The following is a 23,518-nucleotide window of genomic DNA, read 5'->3' as shown; positions in this document are numbered from 1 at the left end:
TCATGTAGACCTCCTCTTCAAGTTCACCATGTAAGAAAGCATTGTGGACATCTATTTAATGGATGACCCAATTCTTTGCGGCGGCGATGGTGAGGAGAGTACGAACTGTGACCATTTTGATAGTTGGTGCGAAGGTCTCTTGAAAATCAACACCTTCAATTTGCTTGTTACCCATGATGACTAGACGGGCTTTATATCGTTCAATTGTCCCATCGACATTGTACTTAATTTTATAGACCCATTTCGATCCAATCGCCTTTTTGTGGGGCGGGAGATATTCCATTGCCCATGTGTTGTTGCGTTCCAGGGTTTAATGTATGGTGCAATTGGTGGCAAACCAAAGCCTTTACCTTTGAACCCCACAACATGTCTATTGCAAATTTAATAGAATAATATTTACTCATCTGTATTTTGCAATAATTGGGTTAGCAAAAATCCGTCTTCTAAACCATTTTTTTTATGTTTGGGGAACAACTAGAGTAAGAAGCCCCAAGTGAGCATATTAAGGGAGACCTGGCAAAACGGGTCAACGGGCCGGGTTCGGGTCGGGCCAATTCGGGTCGGGTCAATTCGGGTCTCTCGTTGAGTTCGGGTTAATTCAGGTCGGGACGGGTCTTTTCGGATTTCGGGTCTGTTTCGGGTTTGTTGTCGGGTCTGTTTCGAGTCAAGCGGGTCGGGTTGTTTCGGGTCGGGTCATTTTCGGGTCAATGAATAATAGAGAAATAGCCATTTCAAGACTTTTCGGTTCAATTAGAGTTATATTTTGTCGAGTCATTTTCGGGTTTGGTGGTTTCGGATCGGGTCATTTTCGGGTCGGGCCAGTACGGGTCAAGAAAGATCGGGTCATGTTCGGGTCGGGTCGGGTCAATTCGGATTTTCGGGTCATATTCGGGTGATGTAGTTCGGGTGACTTCGGGTCTCGAGTCAACTTTTTCAGGTCGGGTTGCTTTTGCCAGGTCTAGTCAAGCACATCCGGCATAAATAGGTCTCAGCAGCTCATTAGACATTCGTAATCCTGGTCACCTTGCTTCTAGGTTCGAGTGATAGGTTATTGGGCCTGCCCTTCTTAACCTGAAATGTTCTCAGTCACTCAATGGCGTTTGGTTCTAAGGATTGGTTTATGCTTTTTCCGGAGACGGGAATAAAACACTTTCCTATACAAATATCGGATCATGCACCAATTGAGTTGGATTTACACCTTACCCGTAATAAAAATAATAAGCCTTATAAAGTGGATGCATGGATTTTCGAGTATGATGAGTGTATATCTCTTATCAAGGAGGTTTGGAAACGACGATTATGTGGAACACCAGCTTACCAAGTTGCAAGAAAGCTTTCTGTGGTACGGCAAGAAGTACGACATTGGGCTTTAGATAAGAGACAAGAGTGGCATCAGAAATGGGATGATTTTGATTTGGAATTAGAAAGAGGTATGGATGCTGCTATTAATGATGGTAATGATGATATGTATACGAGAGTTAATGATAAGGTTCGGGAATTTGCTAAAGTGGCCGCGGTCTTTTGGCGACAAAGGGCAAAATTAAAGTGGATGATTGAAGGTGATACTTGTACTAGGTATTTTTTCAATTGGGTAAAAGGGCGTGCGGGTAGAAACTTTATTCTAGGGGTAAAGAATGGTAATGGAGATTGGATTTATGAGCCGGATCTTGTTGGGGAAATTTTTTATGAGTCTTTCTATAATTTATATAACCCACCATGCGCTGATAATGGACCTGTGCGGGAAAACTTAATGGAGGAGGTCTTAATGGGGATAAGTAAGACTGTTCATGGGGATGATTGTGATGAGTTAAGTCGGCCCTTTACGGCGCAAGAAGTGCGAACTGCAGTTTTCCAGATGGGTGCACTTAAATCACCGGGACCAGATGGAGTACCAGCTATCTTTTACCAGAAATGTTGGTATTTTATTAAAAAGGATGTAACAAGGGCAATTCTCTCAATTCTCAATTCGGGGATGGTTCTCAAGGAACTTAATAGGACTTTCATTACCTTAATTCCAAAATGTGATAACCCGGAGAAGGTGGGGGATTATCGACCAATAAGTTTGTGTAATGTTCTCATGCGTATTGTCTCTAAGTGTATCACAAATAGAATGGCAAAAGTGATGGGTTATCTGGTTGGGGACTTCCAAAATGCTTTCATTCCGGGAAGGCAGATATCAGATAATATTATTTTGGCTAATGAAGCTCTACATAAGATTAATTTACACAAAAAAGGGAAATCTGGGCGGTATGCGTTCAAAGCTGATATGAGTAAAGCTTATGATCGCGTGAGGTGGGATTTTTTGCGGGCTGTGCTTTATAAATTTGGAGTGCCAGAAAGGTTGATTTTTCTGATCATGAATTGCGTCACGACAGTTTCATATCAGGTTCTTTTTAATAGAGCACCATTAAGGGTTTTTCAACCGCATTGTGGCTTGAGGCAGGGTGATCCGCTTTCCCCCTACCTCTTCGTCCTTTGCATGGAGGTGTTATCATGTAATGTGCGTAAAGCACAACAACGTGGTTTGTTGAAAGGGATTACGTTGTGCCGTGGTGTGGAGGCTTTGTCTCATTTGTTTTTTGCGGATGATGCGATTTTCTTCTTACATGATAGAAAAAATTCGACGAGGAATCTCCGAGCTATTTTAAATAAGTATTGCAAGGTGTCTGGACAAGTAATGAATGAAGATAAATCCGGGATTCTGTTTAGTCCTAGTACAACACTTGCACGGGCACGTTGTGGAATGCGGAATTTGCGAGTAAAGGGAACCCAAGGTTTGGGAAAGTATCTGGGGTTACCTACTGATTTACAAGGATCGAAGAGGGAACTTTTCAGAGGACTTATTGATATTGTTATGAAGCGAATCTCTTCATGGAATGGGATCTTTTTGACTCCAGCGGGAAGGTTAACTTTAATCACATCTGTCCTATCAAATATCTCTAATTACTTTCTATCGGTTTTTAAAATACCGGTAAGTGTGACTAATAAGATTAATTCTTTATTATCACATTTTTGGTGGGCGGGTGGTAGATTGGGGAGGACAATCCATTGGTGTAGTCAGAAGTTTCTTAGTTTACCAAAAAGGGAGGGTGGTCTTGGTATTAGGAATATTGAGTGTCTTAATCAAGCAATGCTAGGGAAGCATGCATGGAGACTTTTATCTGGTGATCAATCGTATTTTGCACGCATTTTCCGGAAAAAATTATTGGGAGATGAAGTTTTGAAGGATAATTGGATGGTACAAAATGGGAACAATTTATCATGGGGTGCTAGAAGTATTCTTCATGGTCTGGATTTTGTGCGAAACCAAATCGGGTGGAAACCAGGTTTGGACTCTGAGATGAATGTGTGGACTAACAAATGGGTGAATGGAGATTATCCGGAACCAAAGGATGATTGCCTGGGAATTGACCGTGTGGATCTTCAGCACTTGATGGTTAAGGATTTGCAGATAAATGGTCAGGGCAGGGAAAGAAAATGGAATGAAGGTTTTCTTCATTCTTTCTTGGTGGATGATAGTGTAAAAGCTATTCTCGCTAAACCCATTTGTCGATCACAAACATCTGATGAAGTTTATTGGTTACATAATAGTGATGGCCAATATAGTGTTAAGAGTGGTTATGGGATACTTTTTCATGATTTTATGTTAAGGAGGGGATCACTGAAGGATAAGGAACGGCTCAGTCGTGTTGGTTTGACTTTTTGTAGACAAAAATTATGGAAGTTGCCGGGCCCCCCGACTTGGAAAATTCTCCTTTGGAGGATTCTTACTAATACTCTCTCCGTGGGCATTAATTTCGTGAAGCGGAATATTGAGATTGATCCGAGTTGTAAGTTTTGTAAAGGGAGAGAGATGACCATAGAATCTATGGAGCATTTATTTAGGGACTGTCCTGTGTCCCGAAGATTGTGGGCAGGATCTGAACTTGGTATTCGCACGAATCAGACTTCGTTTCTGCAAATTGACTCTTGGATTATTGATTGGATGTTATACATGGAAAAATCGGAGGGTTGTGAGGAACAACAAATCCGGTTTCTTGCCACACTTTGGTGCATATGGAGTACTCGCAATCAAATTCTTTTTCAAGGTGTGGATTTTCATCCTATAATGTTTTTTAAGCATTGGTCACAAATTGTTAGTACTGGGATCCAAGCTACTAAGGAAATAAAGAAGGGTGCTTGTGCCTTAGAAGGAAACTCAACATCATTAGCACGGGATAACGCTAATTGGGTTCGCAATAGTAATCCAATTTGTGTTGTGGGGCGGATTGGTGATTGTCGTCATGTGCGAGTGTTGGTGGATGCGGGTTGGAAGGGCTTTGATAAGGCAGGTGTTGGGTGGATTGCTATGTCTGAAAATGGTTACATTTTCCATAGCATGGGGACGAAGATTATGGCGGAATCTGCTTTGCAAGCTGAAGGTCTTGGTGTGCTTTTAGTGATTCGATGGGCTTGTGAAAGGGGTTTGCGTCATTTGGAGATTTCATCGGATTGCTTATCTTTGATTTTGCAGCTTGCAGGAATGGAGAGACGCCACCTTATTATAAAGACTACTTTAGAGGAGATGTCTGATTGCTTTTCTTACTTTCATTGTTTAGCTTTTAGTTATGTTCCTAGGCGTTTTAATTATAATGCCCATCGTCTTGCATGTAAGGCGATGGATAGTTAGGTAAACCTTTATTTACCGCTGCCAAAAAAAAAAAAAAAAAAAAAAAAAAAAATGCTACGCGTTCAAGCTAAATGCATTTTCGTCTTTGAAATGTCATATATCCCCTTTTTTGTTCGGCATAGGACTTAACCATAGAGAAGGTAGCAGTACCAACTACTATTACTTTCAGCTTGAATCACCCAATTTAGAGCTTTGATGCTTAAGACATGGTCACGTAATATAGACTTTTGTGTATAAGCTTTGTTAAAACTTATTCACGAGCAATTTTGTGTCATTTGTTTTTCTCGGCTTGTCATGAGTCATGTCTCGATCATATGAATGTCATGGCTCTCACTTAAGCATGCCTTGATCACGGCCTTCGACTCTCCTCTTCGTTTCTCGATCACTTCTAGTTGACCAATCAGTACTTGCTCATCATCTACTGACATCAACCTTCAAATTATGACTTTTGTGTACCAACTATGAGTCTATGACCTTAGCTATTAAAACAAAACCGATCAATATAATCGTCGAATAAGTTGTATAGCGGATCGTACCACACCTCACATATCTTCGTGTTTTTTCATCTTATCTACTGAGACATTAACCTTTAAATTATGTTTTTCAATATCGATGGTTTTTTTCAGGAATCGTATCCCCAGTATATCTGAGACGTTAAAAGAAAAGAAGGGAGTAATAAGTAAGCAATAACCCCAGTATATCTGAGTCGAGGACATAAAGAATAAACTGATGACATTAGAAAAAAGAGCGTGTACATTCAGAATCAAACGAGCCGAGCTTGCTTTTCATCGTCTATCCTCGACTGATAACGATTTCTAGCATATAAATGTTAATGCCGTTACCACCCTTAAAGAATTAAATACAAACTACGGAGCATACTAACTAATTAACAAGAAACTGTCGACTTGCAAAATTATTTAGATAAAATGGTCAATCTAATCGGGAAATTGATTGACATAGTTTCGTCTCATTCTTTCAATAGTAATTTAAAGTTGGGGAATAAACAGGGTCGGTGGGGCAAATGATGAGTTCATATCATCACCTTCGTAAAATCGTTGTATGTTGCCAGTCTTGAGGTCAAAGAGACCCGTATCATGTCCACCAGGCTCTTTTACTGATTTCCAAAAGCTACATTCATCATCAGTAAAATATATGCAATTAAGTTGCAATCCTTTGACGTGTGCTACAGAAACACACATGGAAGAATTACCACCTACGACTAATGCCACTTCTCCCAAATCGTTAATTTCCTCCCAACTTTTGTCTTTAGATTTAAATCTATACACCTCAAAATCGACTGTTCTAAAAGAAATAGTATCATCCTCCTTATGGTCGTACTGATCCATGTATCTTAACACCGTGAGGAGATCACTACCTGAGCGAACCAAATATGTATGGTCACAACCCCCTCTGTTAAACTCGACGAGAAATTCATGGCCACACGGTGAATAATCTGCTGGTTTAATAAGCTCAAGGGCGTTGAATTCCTTGAAATTCCAAGATACAATTGATCCATCTCTATATATGGCAAATAATTTATCACCCATTCCGACAACATCAAGCATCTGATCTTCTGATTTGACCAAGACAGGTGTCCATGATTGATCGCCTTGCCTAGCGAAAGATAGGCTACGGTAATACACATGAACTACCAGAACAACAAACTCGTAATGCTGATTTTGAGGAACTTTAAGCACAATAAGCCTGTCTGCGAAACAACGCAAAAACCAATGCTGATAACTTCCATCACTCTTAGACTTAACACCACCATCATCTACGGATTTTAGACAAGGGAAAGGAATTTGTGCCTTAGTGATTGGATTAAACAATATAACATCGTAGTTACGATCAATCATTGCAATCCAACCATAAGGCGAACCCCAACACCTTGCCCCAAAAGTTTCTGGGAGGTTCAAATTGTAACACTTGTTATTACTAAGATTATAAATTTTGCGAACACAATCGGGATTATCCTGATTGTTTTCAGCAAGTAATAGCCATGGTACAACTGGTGTAGCCGTCCATTGATGCTTGACAGAAGATGAAGCACGATTCCAGGAACGACATACAGCAGAAAACTTAAAAAAATCTTCGAAAGTTTCCAACTTTAATGCAATGACACCAAGAAGATCAAGAGGCAACATCGAGAAATCGGAAGCCATGTACTAGAAACAATTAAAAATCCAAGTACTTAGTATGAAATTTAAAGACGATATAAGGGTTGTAAGAGCTAACTTGGTGTGGTAATTGTAGAAGTTTTGCGCTTTAGGGTTTATCTTTTCCTTAATCAACTTAAATTAAATACGGAGTATACTATATCATGAATCAAAATTTGGAAATAAAAAATTTGAATTGGAATATCGATCCTTACCTATTTCTAATACGGAGTTGTAGATGTCTTGAAAATTCCTACTTTGCTCCTTTCTTTTTTCGATATTTCGTCGGAAATCATGTCATTTCTTAGTTTCTTGTAGTGGTCTCCTATTGTCTTTCCTTTAAAATTGAGAAAATTTATAAATTGGATTCATTAACTTTGCGGTATAAAAAAATATTATTTACAAAAATACATTTCAACATGCTATTCATTTCTTTTAATTATTTTTCAGTTTCAATTGTTTATTTCTCAAAGCAAAATGCAATGATGAGAAAAATAAACACTTAATGAGACACTACTATTATATATCTAATTTAGTACAAATATAAAAAACTTTATAAACCGTGCATTAATGCACGGGGTCTAACCTAGTTTCACTATTATGCTATTATATTTATATCCATGTTATTTTCAAGAATTGTATTCCCTGTATATTCGACACTTATAAAGAATAGAAGGGAGTAATAACCCGAGACAACAATGAGATAAAAGGCTCTTAATTAATTAAATGCATGAGGCTGCTTCATCGTTTATCCTCGACTGATTACTACGAGTAAAAATTCTGATGTAGACCAAAATCAATGATCAGCCCTTTAACCAAATTTCTCTACTTTTGCTGCTACTGTCAAGCCATATACTAAGCTTTTGTAGTAGATAACGTGTTACTGTAGGCTGCAAAGTAGCCTTCCACTGACAACCGTACTAGTAAGAGTGAAAACATAGGCAATATAGATCTTTTATTGTCCACATCTCCAACATAATCAGAGTCAGAGTCAGAATACCCTGACACTAAACACTCTGTATCACCTCCATAAATGAGATCAACATCAGATAGGTACCGAAAAATCCTCTTCAAAGCTTACCAATGCTTTTTACCCGGATCACCCACAAATCGACTCGCCACACTGATAGACTCTGCTAGATCAGGCCTAGTACATACCATAGCATACAGCAAACTTCCTATTGCATTAGCATAAAGGAAACCGAGACATGTATGCCTTCTCTTCAGCTGATTTAAGTGCGAACACAACAGACAGATGTGCTTTCGATGCATTAGGAGTATATATGGGTTTAGCAATAGACATGCCAAACCTTGAAAGCACCTTCTGAATATAGCCTTTCTGTGATAAGAAAAGCTTCTTCTTGCTTCTATCCCAGTTATCTCCATTCCAAGAATTTAGTTCCCTACACCCAGATCTTTCATTTCAAACTCAGCACTGAGAAGACCTTTCAACTTCTGAACATCATACTTGCTCTTTGCAACTATTAGCATATCATCGACATATAGGACTAGATAGATGAATGAATCATTCAGAGCCTTACTGTAATACACACAACAATCAAACGAACACCTATTATAGCCGATCTTCATCATATAGCTGTCAAACCCCTTATACCATTGCACGAGAGACTGTTTTAGCCCCATATAAGGACTTTTTAAGCCTACAAACATAGCCTTCTTTTCTGGAGACCTGAAAGCCCTCTAGCTGAGTCATGTTTATCTCTTCTTCCAATTCTCCATGTAAGAAAGCTGTTTTAACATCTAATTGTTCAACCTCCAACTCTTGATGTGCAATTATCGCTAGTAGAGTTGGCAAGTTCCACTCGACTTGAGAAACCTGATTGACCCGCTCAAAACCTGACCCAAGAGCATATGGAGACTAACAATACCTGAAACCCACCCGAGCCGTTTACGACCCAATATGATCTGATGATTAGTGACCTGAATCCAAACCCGTCCCGCCTCGATATGAACCCCATCTTATAATGAGCCGATTGAATTAATGACCGATAATTATTAAGTTTAATATTGATCAAAAGGAAAACGACTTAGTATTTAGTTTAATACATTTAACTTAATACAGAGTATTAGAGTAATTAAAAAAATAGTCAAAAACTAAATTTAATGATAAAAATTAAAGTAATACGATAAAATAACTTAGAAGGCATGGCTCAAATTTGAGTTTGTTGAGATCATTAAATAGTTGAAGGTACCGTTCTAAACTAAGGTAGGAGTATGGACCTGTTTTTTTGTACTAAAACTGATCTGATCTGATCTGAACTGAATTTATAGGATCTAAATTGAACGGAACCGAACTTATAGGATCTGAACTGAACTTATATGATCTGAAGTGAACTGAACTTATAGGATCTGAACTGAACTAAACTTATATGAACTGAAGTGAACTGAACTTATAGGAACTGAAGTGAACTTAAATTGACGTATAGGATCTGAATTGAACTTATAGGATTTGAACTGAACTGAACTGAAATTATAAGATCTGAATAAACTGAAGTTATAAGATCTAAACTGAACTTATTATTGAATCTGAACTGAACTGAAGAATCTGAACAGAACTGATTTTAAGTCCAAAAGAACAAGATCTATGTAGGTAAAATGACCATCATTACCTAAATGAATTGTTGAAATTGTCTTTACCTTACGATGTAGAATTGATTGTGGACGGGTGTTGTTCGGTTTGCTTAAATTTCAAGCCTAACTAATTTAATACGAGTAAGAGTTAACTTGCACGTTTTGTGACAAAAATAAACAAACAAATCAGAAGATTAAAACTTGCACGTACATTCCAATTTATGAGACCAAATACGGCAATGAAAATGAAAGGACCACTCTCTAATAGTCTAATACGTAGTAGTATTATTAAGAAACAATGTTTTTTTTGAGGGACAAAAATTTATTTTTTATTAATCAAAGCCGATACGAGGTCGGTAGCTACAATATCAGTGATAACTTAAGGACACATGTCTACCCACACCCGGGTCGAAAAAACAAGAGGCATAAACTCCATACAGCGCGCCATCCTTTGGCTAAAAAAGCCATAGTATAGCCGAGGCGCTAAACCTCTTTTTGAGAAATGTTAGAGCAAGAGATCCTGCTGAGGCAGAAGAATGCAGTTTCGCTCCCAAAGAGAACGTAAGGGAAAGACAGAAGGAGGCTGTAAGCGCTACTGGAGGAGCAACAAGCACTCATTGTGCAAGACATTTGTATTTTGTTGTCTGGCGACTGGCGTTATCAAATCCTCTCACTTTTCCTTTAGTCGAGAATAAGTTTCATACATAATAGGGCATAAACGAGAATGTTCTCTGTCACTCAATGCTACGCGTTCAAGCTAAATGTATTTTCGTCTTTGAAATGTCATATTTCGCCTTCTTTGTTCGGCATAGGACTTAACCGTAGAGAAAGTAAGAGTACCAACTATTACTTTCACCTTGAATTACCCGATTTTGAGCTCACATATCTTCGTGTTTTTTCATCTTATCTACTAACATCAACCTTTAAATTATGTTTTTTCAATATCGATGGTTTTTTTCAGGAATCGTATCCCCAGTATATCTGAGACGTTAAAAGAATAGAAGGGAATAATAAGTAATAACCCCAAGAGTCCAGGACATAAAGAATAAACTGATGACATTAGAAAAAAGAGCGTGTACATTCAGAATCAAACGAGCTTGCTTCATCGTCTATTCTCGACTGATCACTACGGCTGTAAAATTAAAACTCGGATAACCATTTCTAGCATATAAATGTTAATGCCGTTACCACCCTTAAAGAATTAAATACAAACTAGTCGACTTGCAAAATTATTTAGATAAAATGGTCAATCTAATCTGGAAATTGATTGACATAGTTTCATCTCATTCTATCAATAATAATTTAAAATTGGGGAATAAACAGGGTCGGAGGGGCAACTGACAAGTGCATATCATCAGCTTCGTAAAATCGTTGTATGTTGCCAGTCTTGAGGTCAAAGAGACCCGTATCATGTCCACCAGGCTCTTTTACTGATTGCCAAAAAATACATTCATCATCAGTAAAATATATGCAATTACGTTTCAATCTTTTGACGTGTGCTACAGAAACACACATGGAAGAATTTCCACCTACGACCAATGCAACTTCCCCCAAATCGTTAATTTCCTCCCAACTTTTGTCTTTCGATTTAAATCTATACACCTCAAAATAAACTGTTCTACAAGAAATATCAGTATCATCCTCATTATGCACGTACTCATCCTTGTATCTTAACACCGTGAGGAGATCACTACCTGAGTGAACCAAATATGTATGGTCACAACCCCCTCTGTTAAACTCCACGAGAAATTCATGGCCACACGGTGAATAATCTGCTGGTTTAATAAGCTCAAGAGCGTTGAATTCCTCGACATTCCAAGACACAATTGATCCGTCGCTATATAAAGCAAATACTTTATCCTCCATTCCCACAACATCAAGCATCTGATCTTCTGATTTGACCAAGACAGGTGTCCATGATTGATCACCTTGCCTAGCGAAAACTAGGCTATCGTAATACTCATAAACTACCAGAACAACAAACTCGTAATGCTGATTTTGAGGAACTTTAAGCACAATAAGCCTGTTTGCGAAACAACGCAAAAACCAATGCTGATAACTTCCATCACTCTTAGACATAACACCACCATCATCTAAGGATATTAGACAAGGGAAAGGAATTTGTGCCTTAGTGATTGGATTAAACAGTATAACATCGTAGTTACGATCAATCATTGCTATCCAACCGTAAGGCGAACCCCAACACCTTGCCCCAAAAGTCTCTGGAAGGTTCCATTTGTAACACTTGTTATTACTAAGATTATAAATCTTGCGAACACAATCGGGATTATTCTGATTGACATTTTCAGCAAGTAATAGCCATGGTACAATTGGTTTAGCTGTCCATTGGTGCTTTACTGAAGACGAAGCACGATTCCAGGAACGACATACAGCAGAAAACTTTAAAAAATCTTCGAAAGTTTCCAACTTTAATGCAATGACACCGAGAAGATCAAGAGGCAACATCGAGAAATCGGAAGCCATGTACTAGAAACAATTAAAAATCCAAGTACTTAGTTTGAAATTTAAAGACGATATAAGGGTTGTAAGAGCAAACCTGGTGTGGTAATTGTAGAAGTTGGTTTCTGTTTTCCTTAATCAACTTAAATTAAATATACTCTATCATGAATCAAAATTTGGAAATAAAAAATTTGAATTGGAATATTTATCCTTACCTATTTCTAATATGGAGTTGTAGTAGATGTCTTGAAAATTCCATATTACTAAGGTACTAGGTTTGGTGCCCGGCTACGCCCGGGCTACCTTTATTTAACATTTAAATTTTATTTTCTATGAAATATATTTCTCTAAATTTGTTTAACACATACATTTACAATTTATATATTGAAATTATGATGAGAGGTAAAATTAATCAACAAATTATGAGACACGTTCACCTCTCCCGCTGTTAATATTATTACCTTTCACTACATCTCCTGTTAATATTATTACGTTCAGCTATTTTTACGGTTAACCCGTTAGTTTTGTCAAGCTCGTATATTTAAATAAATTAATATTTTCTTAAAATCGAATTCTTAGTTAATTTTTCACTCTTTTCGTTGTTCCTACTGTTACTTTCATTACATGTGTTGTGACTACTATTACTTTTACTTCTCCCGCCGTCATTACTTTTTCTTTCACTACTCCCGCATTTATTATTGATAATTTCACTACTGCCGTTGCTGCTAGTATGACTTTTACTACTTCCGTTGCTATATATTATTGTTGCTTTTACTACTCACATGGAAGATTACTATCATAATAGTTGATTATCTAGTTGTATTAGAGTTATATATTTAAATAAATCTGAAATATTAGATTAGAATATTATTTAAGAGCAATCATTATTATTTACTAATTAAATTACAAATCTAATGAATTATGGAATATTATATTTTTTGGAAATCTGAATTGATTTAGTTACTTTTTAATAGTTTCCAAAATATAACATATACTTATATTATATTATATTTATGTATGTTAAATCATTAACATATTTATACTAATTAATACCATACATGGGACCCGTTTATTTTAAGGAAACTCGCCATATTCTAATACTCTCTAAATTTATACTTTCAACCAAAACTATATAATATTTACATTGGAGTCCTTTGTTCAGGTCCATCACACGGCGCTAGCGATTTAAAACTATATAGTATAATTAATGTGTATAGATTTATTTAATTACATGGAAGTCCCTTGATTTCTGGAATTAATATATAGTATTGATTTTGCTCCTTTCTTTTTTGGATATATGTATTTTGTTTTATTCTAGACGTTTTCCGAACAAGGTGGCGCATGAATTTGCCCATGTGTGTCCTTGAGTAGTAGGTACTGTTAGAATTTGAGTATGTACGAAAAAGAAATTGACAATAAAATTGCACCGAAACTCGAACTTTCTATTAAGATAAGACGGTGCCCTCTGATTTTAATATAGAAAATATTTTGTGTAGAATGTTAAAGGTTCTTTTGATGCATTAGAAGATTATGTTTTTTTTTTATGCAGTAGAAGATTGTGTTTTTCTGTAACTTTTCTTCTCATCATTTCTCTATTCATATAGAAAGGATTTGGGTGTCAGGGAAACAGGGGATGCATTTGTGAATGGTTGTAACTCTTCACAAATTAGGATTAAAAGTATTTAAATTACTCCCGTCATAGTTATTCGAACGAAAACTATTCCGCAATCCCGTAAATAATTACACGAGCGTACACTCCGTACTTCCCGAACTCACATTATATTATTTAGAAATAACCCATCAATGAACCGACCTTAATTACGCTAAATAAACCGGTAATTACTCTTAAATCACCAACATAGACATATTTGGCTTGATGTACTTGCTGGAAACATTAACGACATTGCGCTGTCGACAGTTTGTGGTTAGAAATTTGAGTTACCACCTACAATCAATGCTACTTCCCTCAAATCTTCAATTTCCTCCCAACTTTTATCTTTAGATTTAAATCTATACACTTCAAAACTAATTGTTCTACAAGAAATTTTAGGGGTTGTTTGGTTGCCACCTAGAAACATAGGCATTGGAAAATCTCATGATTTTGAAAAACATGGGTTGTTTGGTTGCCATAAATTTTGGAAAATGTAGGAACTAGAACTTCATAGGAACTTCCAATGCCAACATGATCTGGGAAGTTGCATACCTACTCCCCCTTTGTCATTGGAAGTTCCTGTGGAATTTAATTCCTGCATGAGCAACCAAACACTTTTATGAAATTCACCCGAATTAAATGAGGGAACTTAATTCCCATGAATTGTAGGTTCCTAGGAAAATTAAGTTCCTCATCGATCACTCACTTCTTTCTTGTATCTTAACACCGCAAGGAGATCACTACCTGATCGTACCAAATATGTATGGTTTATACCCCCTCTGTTAAACTCCACGAGAAAGTCATGGCCGCCAGACGCTGAATACTCTGCTGGTTTTATACGCTTATCAGCGTTGAATTCCTTGACATTCCAAAATACAATTAATCCATCTTTATATAAGGCAAATACTTTATCATCCATTCCCACAACATCTAGCATGTGAATTTTTGATTTGACCAAGACCAGTGTCCACGATTGATCGCCTTGCCTAGCGAAAGCTAGGTTCTAAGAAAGTCATGATCAAATATCTTTTGGGTTGTAATGCTACCCATTTATTGTAGATAGGTAGCGAAAGCTAAGTTCTGGTAGCACTCGTAAACAACCAGAACAACAAGCTCGTAATGATCATTTTGAGGCACTTTTACCACAATAAGCCTGTCGGCAAAACAACTCAAAAACCAATGTTGATAACTTTCATCACTCCCATATATAGGTTGAGTGAAGGGAAAGGAATTTTTGCCTTAGTGATTGGATTAAATAGTATAACATCGTAATTACGGTCAATCATTGCAACCTAGCCATAAGGCAAACCGCAACACGTTGCTTCAAAAGTCTTTGGGAGGTTCAACCCGTACACTTGTTATTAGAAAGATTAAAAATCTTGCGAACACAAGCGGAATTATCGTTATTGTTTTCAGCATTTATAGGACTCCGTGTGTGAACCATCATAGACTATCATTTTTCCAAAAATTCACTTGAATTGGAAAAAGGGTAGTCGTTTGTTTTGGGCGGTTCATATAAATTGTGCAATTTACGTGTTTTATAAAATCATGGAAAATTTATTCCGATATGACAACCAAACGACACCATATACATATCATTTCTTGTTCATATTACTTGTATAAACAATTACTCACCATTAATTAACAAGCGCCAATTCTTCGTGGCACAAGTCCTTCACATTTAGGCACGTAGTTACGACACCCAATGTAACTTGAAGATGATGTACTAGTTACTACTTACTTATTTCAACACAAATATCCATTTAATATCATATAATATTCCATAACAATGTAGCCATTCCCCGATTTTATTCAACGACATTATAATCTTTATATGGTATCAGGTTCAATACCGATCCAAACTCTTCTTCTTCTTGCTATCATCACTGTTTTTCGCACAACCATGGCATCCAGCAACACCATCCTTCCTAACCCGGCTGAACCCACCAAACCCCTCATCTCCATCTCCTTCCCAAACTGCATCAAACTCACCTCCACCACTTATCGATCTTGGTGCTATCAGATCACACGCCTACTCCAAGGCTTTGCCCTCTTCTCCTTCCTCGATGGCACTGTTTCACCACCATCTAAAACCACTACACCCACCAAGACCTCTGATGCCACCAAAACACCCACACCCATGCCTAACCCTGCCTATGAAACCTGGTTTCGTCAAGACCAGTTGATCCTAGGTGCACTTGCCGGCACCCTTGACGAATCCATTGCCCTTCTCCTTAACAACGCCACCACCTCTAGAGAAGCGTGGCAAATTCTTGCTACACCTACGCAAACCCCTCGCATGGCCATATTCTACAACTAAAAGATCGTCTCAAACACATAACCTTAGGCGACAAAACAATCACTGATTACATGCTAGCCATCAAACTTTGCACAGACCAATTAGCACAACTCGGGAAACCCGTTGATCCCGAGGATATCACCGCTCACATCATCAATGGCCTCAAACCTAACCTTTATAAATTGGTCATTGATATTGTCCGTGCTCGAGACACCCAAATCTCATTCGATGATTTACATGAAAAACTAATCCAACATGAAATCATCGTCAAACGTGAAACCCCTACCACCCCTTTTCCTCCATCAACACATGCCGCCACCACCAAGCCTTACTACTACCAAACTCGTCCTCGCACCACACCCCACACATCCTACCCTAACAACAACCAATGAGGCATCCTTCCAACACCCAACACCCAACCACAGTCTCAACCGCAACCCTTCAAAGGCAGATGCCAATTCTGCCGCACCGTGGGACATGTCATTCGTGACTGTCCTGACTTCCAACGCCTCTACCCCAATGTATCCTTTAATTTTCTCCTCCACCACCTAGACAACCACGACCTCATGCTCACACTGCTACCATCGCTGCTGTCAACCCCACCTCCTATTTGAATGACAGTGACGCCTCCACCCATATCACTCACGACTTGAACACCCTTGCTCTTCACTCCCCGTATGATGGTCCAGATGATTTGATCATAGGCGACGGTATCTCGCTTCCTATAACCCATCATGGTTCTTTCTCTTATCCTACTTCCTCTAAAACTCTTTTATTTAACAATGTTTTAGTTGTTCCGTCTATCTCTCGTAATTTATTATCCGTCTCACAATTTTGTCGAGACAATAACTGTTGGGAAATGTGTCCTCAACAATAGTGCGATCACATGATTTAAATATCATTATTAAATCTCATTTTAAGAATACATATGGGATGTAATATTTTTACAGTCAACTGGTCCACACATATCGGTAATGATTGGCTGACTAGAGTTTGACATTCTGCGTCGTGCGGCGGTGGTGATCGATTGATCCCCTTAGGTCATACCTATAGGGAAATACTCTTAATTGATTATTTAATTAATCGTATACCGATACGAGTTAATTAAATTGCTTAAAATTAACGGATGATTTTGTGAGTATAATTTACGTATCTTATTGTAAATATGATTAAATGAGACACGGTCTAAGTAATCGAACTATTTTATTACTTAGATGAAATTATTGTTTACAGAAACAATTGAATCGGAATGAATAAATTATTATAAATAACAGAATGTTGTAATTCATAATTCGGAAAACACTTTTGGTACAAGTAATTATGAATTACAATGATAATTTTTATAAGTGACATATTTTATTAATATGTTGATTTTTAATGGTTAAAAATACATTTTATAAATAAGGTGCCATGAAATGTGTCACATGTGACATATTGACAAAATCACAAATAAAATGGACTCATCCATTTTATGTGAGTGTACCGATATATATGGAGGGAGTTAGTGGAAATTGTGTTAATTGTTTAAGTATAAACACAATGATAAAAGCTAACAAGTAGGCATGCAAAACCTAAGCTTTTGAGAAGAGCAAAAAGAAAAGGTATTGGGCATCCTACCCAAGCCTTATTTTCGGCCACTCCACAAGAAAAGAGAGATGAGCTTTTCTCTTTCATGATAATTCATTCTTCCCATCCAATTTTCTAGTGTAAGAAAATTCATCAAAAACTCTCTACAATTTATGATAATTCTAGAGAAATAAACTCACAAAAATTACTCCATCTCTTGACCGAAATTTTCAAGAGCAAAAAATACAATTTATTTTGTATCAATTTTATAGCAAAAACTAATATTATTACTAGATCTAAATAATATTGGTTATTAAGATGTATTCCTTGGGTATATGCTTTTGGGAGGGATTCTACATTTGAATCCTTGTTCTTCCATTTGGAGAGCTCAAGAACAAAAGAGAAAGAGATCTCTTTTGTGCCCATATAAACCGAAATACCCATTGTAAGAATATGATTTCTTCTCTATTTTGTTTATTTGTTTGCATGCATAAGATCACCATTTAATTTTATGATTAAATTAAATTAAGACATATATGAATATGTTAGTAATGAGATCTACATTTCCTTCAATCGGTATCAAGAGCCACGGTTGTTTGCATGCAAATCGGTTAAAGGTTTTTCCGAGTTATAAGAATAACAAATAAAACTTGTAAAATTTGTGTTATTGTGATATATCACGAAATTAATCCATGCATGTTAATATTTCTGGTCCTAAAATGTTTTAGGATATTTTGGTTAATTTTACGGATTTTTATTGTTCATAATTTACTATAATGGCATTTAAATGTGATTTTAAGAGTAAAAATGTCATTTTTAGTCTAAAATTAGCTATACTTCGAATTTTTCATTGATTTTTGGATATGTTGTCAAATATATTATTTTGAGATAACCTGTAAATTTTCATAATTTTTGGACTTGTTATGCTCGAAAAATGAATTTTTCATTATTAAATTCGGATTTAGGTGAAAAATAGGTTAATATGAGTTAAATTTCGAATCTGGTCATAGAAAATTAATATGTTGTCACATGCAATTTTACAAGATGTGTGTAAAATAATTGGCTATAAAGAAGTTTTTTTGCATGATTTATGGATTTTTGAAGAAAAATAGCATAAATAGTGACATTATTAGTGGAAAATTAATAAAACATAATCTATGACTTAGGAAAAATATCTAATGTTGCATTTTATTATATTTTTCAGATCTAAAATTGAAAAGTTAATGAGAATAATTTTTTCCATGTTTTTATGATTATTTTATTAAAAATCGATAAACCGCAACATTGTTTTTCCGGAAAAATTTCGAAATTTTTAACCTAAGATTTTGAACATTATGAGTGTCGTGGTATTTTTCCAGAATGTTCATGAGTTTAAATTTCAAATTTTGAATTTATTTGAAATTTTGTGATTTATTTGAAGTTTAATAGCTTATTTTTGTAATTTTTGGTCCATTTATGAACAATTTTGTAAATATGGGTTAATTATGGTCAAATTATTAGTGAAGACTAAATTTTGAGTCCTAAGAGGTTAGGGTAATTAACTTATGCATAAATATGAGTTTATGTATTTTTGTGATTATAAAATGTTGAAATCACGCAAATCCGTAAAAACCGAGTAATATACGATATTGGCTAATTAAAGGCGATTTAGCATAAAATTGAGCATGTTCATACATATTATAATGTTGCATTTTCTTTATGTTTGTCATAATTTTAATTTATGTAATTTTGAATTATGTAATTTTACTTAGTATGGCCTTAGATTTTAATTGGTATTTCCCGAAATGTATGGGAATATCGATTCGGTTGTAATTTTTATTGTGATCTCGTATCACCGTTTTGTAATTTAATAGATTTAGTTTAATTTAGTTACAAATGTATAATAGGAAATTATGTAATTTATTATGTAATTTTATTCATTCCGGAGTTCCCAAAGACGGATTTCTTCAAGAATGGCGATACATAAAGACGGTGTTACCTCGAGATGCGTGCCACAACCGAAGTTCAAGGGACCAATGGAGTTGGTTTCCGAATTTGTAACAGTTAAATAGTTTTTCTATTTTAGGAAAGGCCATACTAGGATTTATTTATCTTTATGCTTACATTTTATTTTATGTCACATGCATCGCTAAATCGCCATAACTAAAACATGCATCCTTATTTTATCGAGTTTATCGACCGTGTTAATTCGAATTATCGTAGTTCACCGCTTTAGTTCACTTAAAACGTGATAGATAATAAATTGACATGACCTCTCGCTAAAACAAACAATTGAGACATAGCCTTACCAAATAGTAGAAACCATGAAAACCTATTTCGCGAGGGAGTGCACTCGGCTACCCCGGGGTACAAACCTTGTTACGTAGGGGAAGTGGGTGATAAATGTCTATCCACCGAATTCATGTTGATGAAGGTTGCATCGGCTACCCCGTGCCTAAGTTAATGTGGGTTTGGATAATGGACACATTTATTCGAAATTTGGATTGAACTCAACAAAAGTTATTGATAAGGGTTGCATCGGCTACCTCGTACCCTTGTTGATGTGTTTTGGGCTATAGATAAACATTAGAGTAATTTTATCGACCAAGAGTTCTAAAAGTAGAATCGATTAAAAAGTTAATCTACCGAGTTATATTGATGAAGGTTGCATCGGCTACCCCGTGCCGTGCCTAAGTTGATATGAATTTGGGTCTTGGAATCATTTATCATAGTTGGGTAGAGGTCACTATGTAAATGCTTTACTTGTTATTTACAAGTATTAATAAAACGATAAATATTAAGTTTTCCACTATTCCGTTTTTATATTGTTCTATTTCTTTACCACAATTCATATACGATATCATTTCGATTTTGATACAAATCTCCATTAAAACATCGTAACTAAAGACAAAAATTTGAATTTGCTTCTAAAACCTCAAACGAACCATTGCTAAGGATCTCTTGTAAAGAGTATAGATTAAAGTTATTCATTATCAAACAGGTTTTTGATTCTTGACTAACACTTCTACTTACAATGGATTATGTTTCATATACTTAATTGAATTAAGTACCTTGAAGCGATAAATTGTTTTGGTAATTAGTTTTGTCAGAATTCGTAATTAACCAAAATAACGCAACCACTTCAATGAAAGTTTTAAGACTAAAACGAACAAATGAAGAGTAATCTTCACGAATTCAATTTTGCTTCTCAAAGCAAAGACTCATTGAAATAAGTGGGAGCATTCTCTTAAACCGTTAAGATGAAAACGAGGTTCAAGAAAGTAAAGATAATAATGGAATTGATACAAGGTTATGTTAAAGATAAAGTTGTTGAGAATGACAATACTAAACCTATCAATCCCGACCGATAAAGTTTCCATTGTCTTAAATGTTAGACACGAGAAAGGAAACTACCCCAAATTATTGAAGAATCAACAAGTTAGTTGTGGGACATCTAATGGGACCTTCTTCGTTAAATGTTTATTTGATTAAACATAAATTTTGCTAGTATTACTTCGTTAATATTAGAAACCGGTGGAGGTTTTCATCATTGTACTTGATACATAGGATGATTAGAATATGACGACTAGCAACGATAATGTCGAGAGATAGAGTAATTGTGTACTCAATCTAGTTTTTGGATTTAAAGTTGCACTTAATTGTGACTATTAAGTGCATAAACTCTAAATAAGAATATAAACTTGTTAAGATACAAAAGAGGTTTCACTTTTGTGACCCTATACACCACGATTTGATGTATGGCTAGCCCATCATCAAGGTGATTATATTCTAAACCAAACTAGAATGATATATCATGTAGATGATGTAAACTCAAATTGGTAACCCAAGATTAAACCTTAAATTTTGGAATGATGAACGCAAAGAGTTATCGAGTACTCTTGAAACCATTAGATTGTTAATGGTATATGCGTATCTTGTATTCAAAGCAAAATGTCTCGTGCCTTTTGGTTGAAAAGGAGATCGAGGTTGTAAATCATCGATCCAAAATAGGTTGATCATTATCTTTACCAACGAGTTATGTTGACTAATATGTTCACTTAATAAGGTAAATAGAGAAATCTTTGAAGAATTTCAAAGAGTTCAAGGAATTACGATTTAGTCGTGATGGGATTATCAAAGTGAAGACTTTGATATAAGCCAAAGGAAATGTGATATAGTATCACAAGTTAATCTCTCTTAGCACGCATTATGAAATAATGTGTGGATGGATAAGAAATCAAACGCTATTTGATATGGTTTGGACTTCAATCAAGTTACTTTGAGTTACTTGATCCTTTTGGGGATTTTATCATTTTTGTCTAAATTATTTTTCCACTAAATCGAATCATATGAGATATGAAATGGTAAGGGTACCATGGTTGTAAGTTTTTCATAAGAAACAAATGCTCATTTTTCCCTTGCAATTATCACAAGCACGACGGGTTTGCGGCTCATGAAGCTGTCTTTCTAAAATACAAGTTTATTTCTAGAAGACAGAGTGGGAGAAATTATTCAAGAGCCACTAAGAATGTTATGTTGCAAGAAACTGGTCTTTCTTGGCTACATGAGACGTTTAGTGTAAGACATAGTTTCTTCAAAACCTAGGAGGTTAAATTCGTCACTTATTAAAAATGATGAATTCATGCTACTTTTAAGAAAGTAAAGAGCTGATAACTTACAAAAGAAATTGTTTGATTCAAGTTGATTACTTCTGGAAAGTAATCAACAAATGACTTACATAAGAGTGTTTAAGTCACAACTCAATACAAGGCTTGATTAGTGACAAAGGGTTTTGCACTAATAAAGACAGTTTTCAAGGCAAGATTGGTTGCAAAAAGTTTTGCACTAATTGAAATGATTAAGTCTATTTGGATCTTCTTAGGGATTGTGTTTCATTATGAGGATATGCATACAGCAAGTGAATCTAAAACCCACTTCTTCAATAGAAGGAATGTATTCAATACATGTCATGAGTTTTGTAGATTCTTGCAATCCTAAGATAATGTGAAACTTAAGAGAGGGTCTTAAGTAGGACATCAATGAGTTGGAATCAACATTTTGATCATGCGATAAAACATTTCTCGATAAGTCGAGAAGTTATGTTTATACATGGAGTTTAGTGGGAGTTACGGAATTTTTAATTAGTCCGATATGTGGATGACATATTGATCATTGAGAATGATTTAAGACTTTTGGAGTATTATAATACATCTTGAATATCCGGATTTATGAAGATAAATCCACATGATATTAGCGTCAGTAAGAAGTCTTATGTTGATAAGATTCATGACTAGTTCAATTAAATTGAACATATTTGATTGATTTCATTTGCTTCCGCTGCCAAATCCATTAAAAGGAAATGATGTATAACACTTCATATGCTTTGAGTATGATGAATTGTTTTCAAAATCGAATTTAAGTAATCTTTACCAAGTAAGCTATAAAGATTACCCTTAAGTGCTTGCAGAAGCATTAAGGAAGTAAAGCAAAGTGTTTATGATGCAATATTGTGTAAGGGTGTTACACAAGTGACAATTGACAATTGAGATTGCGCATGGTTTCCGACAAAACCATAATCAAAACACATTAGGATGGTTAAGATACCATTGTGGCAATGTTAATTAAGAAGTAGATTTTCTAGAATCGTTCTAGGCAATAAAGAACAATGAGAGATATTTATAACGGAAATTGAGTACACTTGCGATCATGAGATGTGCAAGAAAGATGAGTCCCGCACATTGTGAAAACAGTGGGAGCTATTCTTAGGCTAGAGGGCCTATGTCTTGATTGGATCTCGACACGTACTCAGAAAGTTTTGTAATGCAAATGTATACATTACAAAGGAAAACGAGTATGTAGTAAGGTTGAGTAAGGTACAAGAAGTTGATAAAACCTACTAACCAAAGCCTTCTCATAGGCTAAACATGATGAGTCATGTCATTTCAATTGAATTGAAATGAACAACTACATACAAGATCAAATTAGATTATAGAACATGGAATAGTAATCAGGCATTGACTATTCATGTGTGATAATCGCATTTGTCGTTCGAGTTTTACTTTAAAACTCTTTTATTATACCTTGTTACATCCAAACGGGTTGTAGAGACAATTGAACCCCGTTAAAGTGAACACGGATTAGCATGG

At 35.8% G+C, this 23,518-nt stretch overlaps 2 protein-coding genes across 2 annotated transcripts; one reads left to right on the top strand and one right to left on the bottom strand.

Annotated features, from left to right (window-relative positions):
• Positions 1-1,093: 1,093 nt before the first annotated feature.
• Positions 1,094-4,669, top strand: LOC141614633 (uncharacterized). Its single transcript, XM_074433380.1, has one exon. It carries the CDS (start codon positions 1,094-1,096, stop codon positions 4,667-4,669), a length of 3,576 nt encoding a protein of 1,191 aa, XP_074289481.1.
• Positions 4,670-5,500: 831 nt separating this feature from the next.
• LOC141615299 (F-box protein SKIP23-like) lies at positions 5,501-7,137 on the bottom strand. The gene has a single exon (XM_074433709.1). The coding sequence runs from the start codon at positions 6,829-6,831 to the stop codon at positions 5,656-5,658; it is 1,176 nt and encodes a 391-aa protein (XP_074289810.1). The 5' UTR covers positions 6,832-7,137; the 3' UTR covers positions 5,501-5,655.
• Between the last annotated feature and the right edge of the window lie 16,381 nt (positions 7,138-23,518).

Source organism: Silene latifolia, chromosome 11 (genome assembly GCF_048544455.1).
Source record: "Silene latifolia isolate original U9 population chromosome 11, ASM4854445v1, whole genome shotgun sequence".
Lineage (NCBI taxonomy): Eukaryota > Viridiplantae > Streptophyta > Magnoliopsida > Caryophyllales > Caryophyllaceae > Silene > Silene latifolia.
The sequence above is the reverse complement of the archived record's forward strand: the minus strand, read 5'-3'. Positions and strand labels throughout refer to the sequence as shown.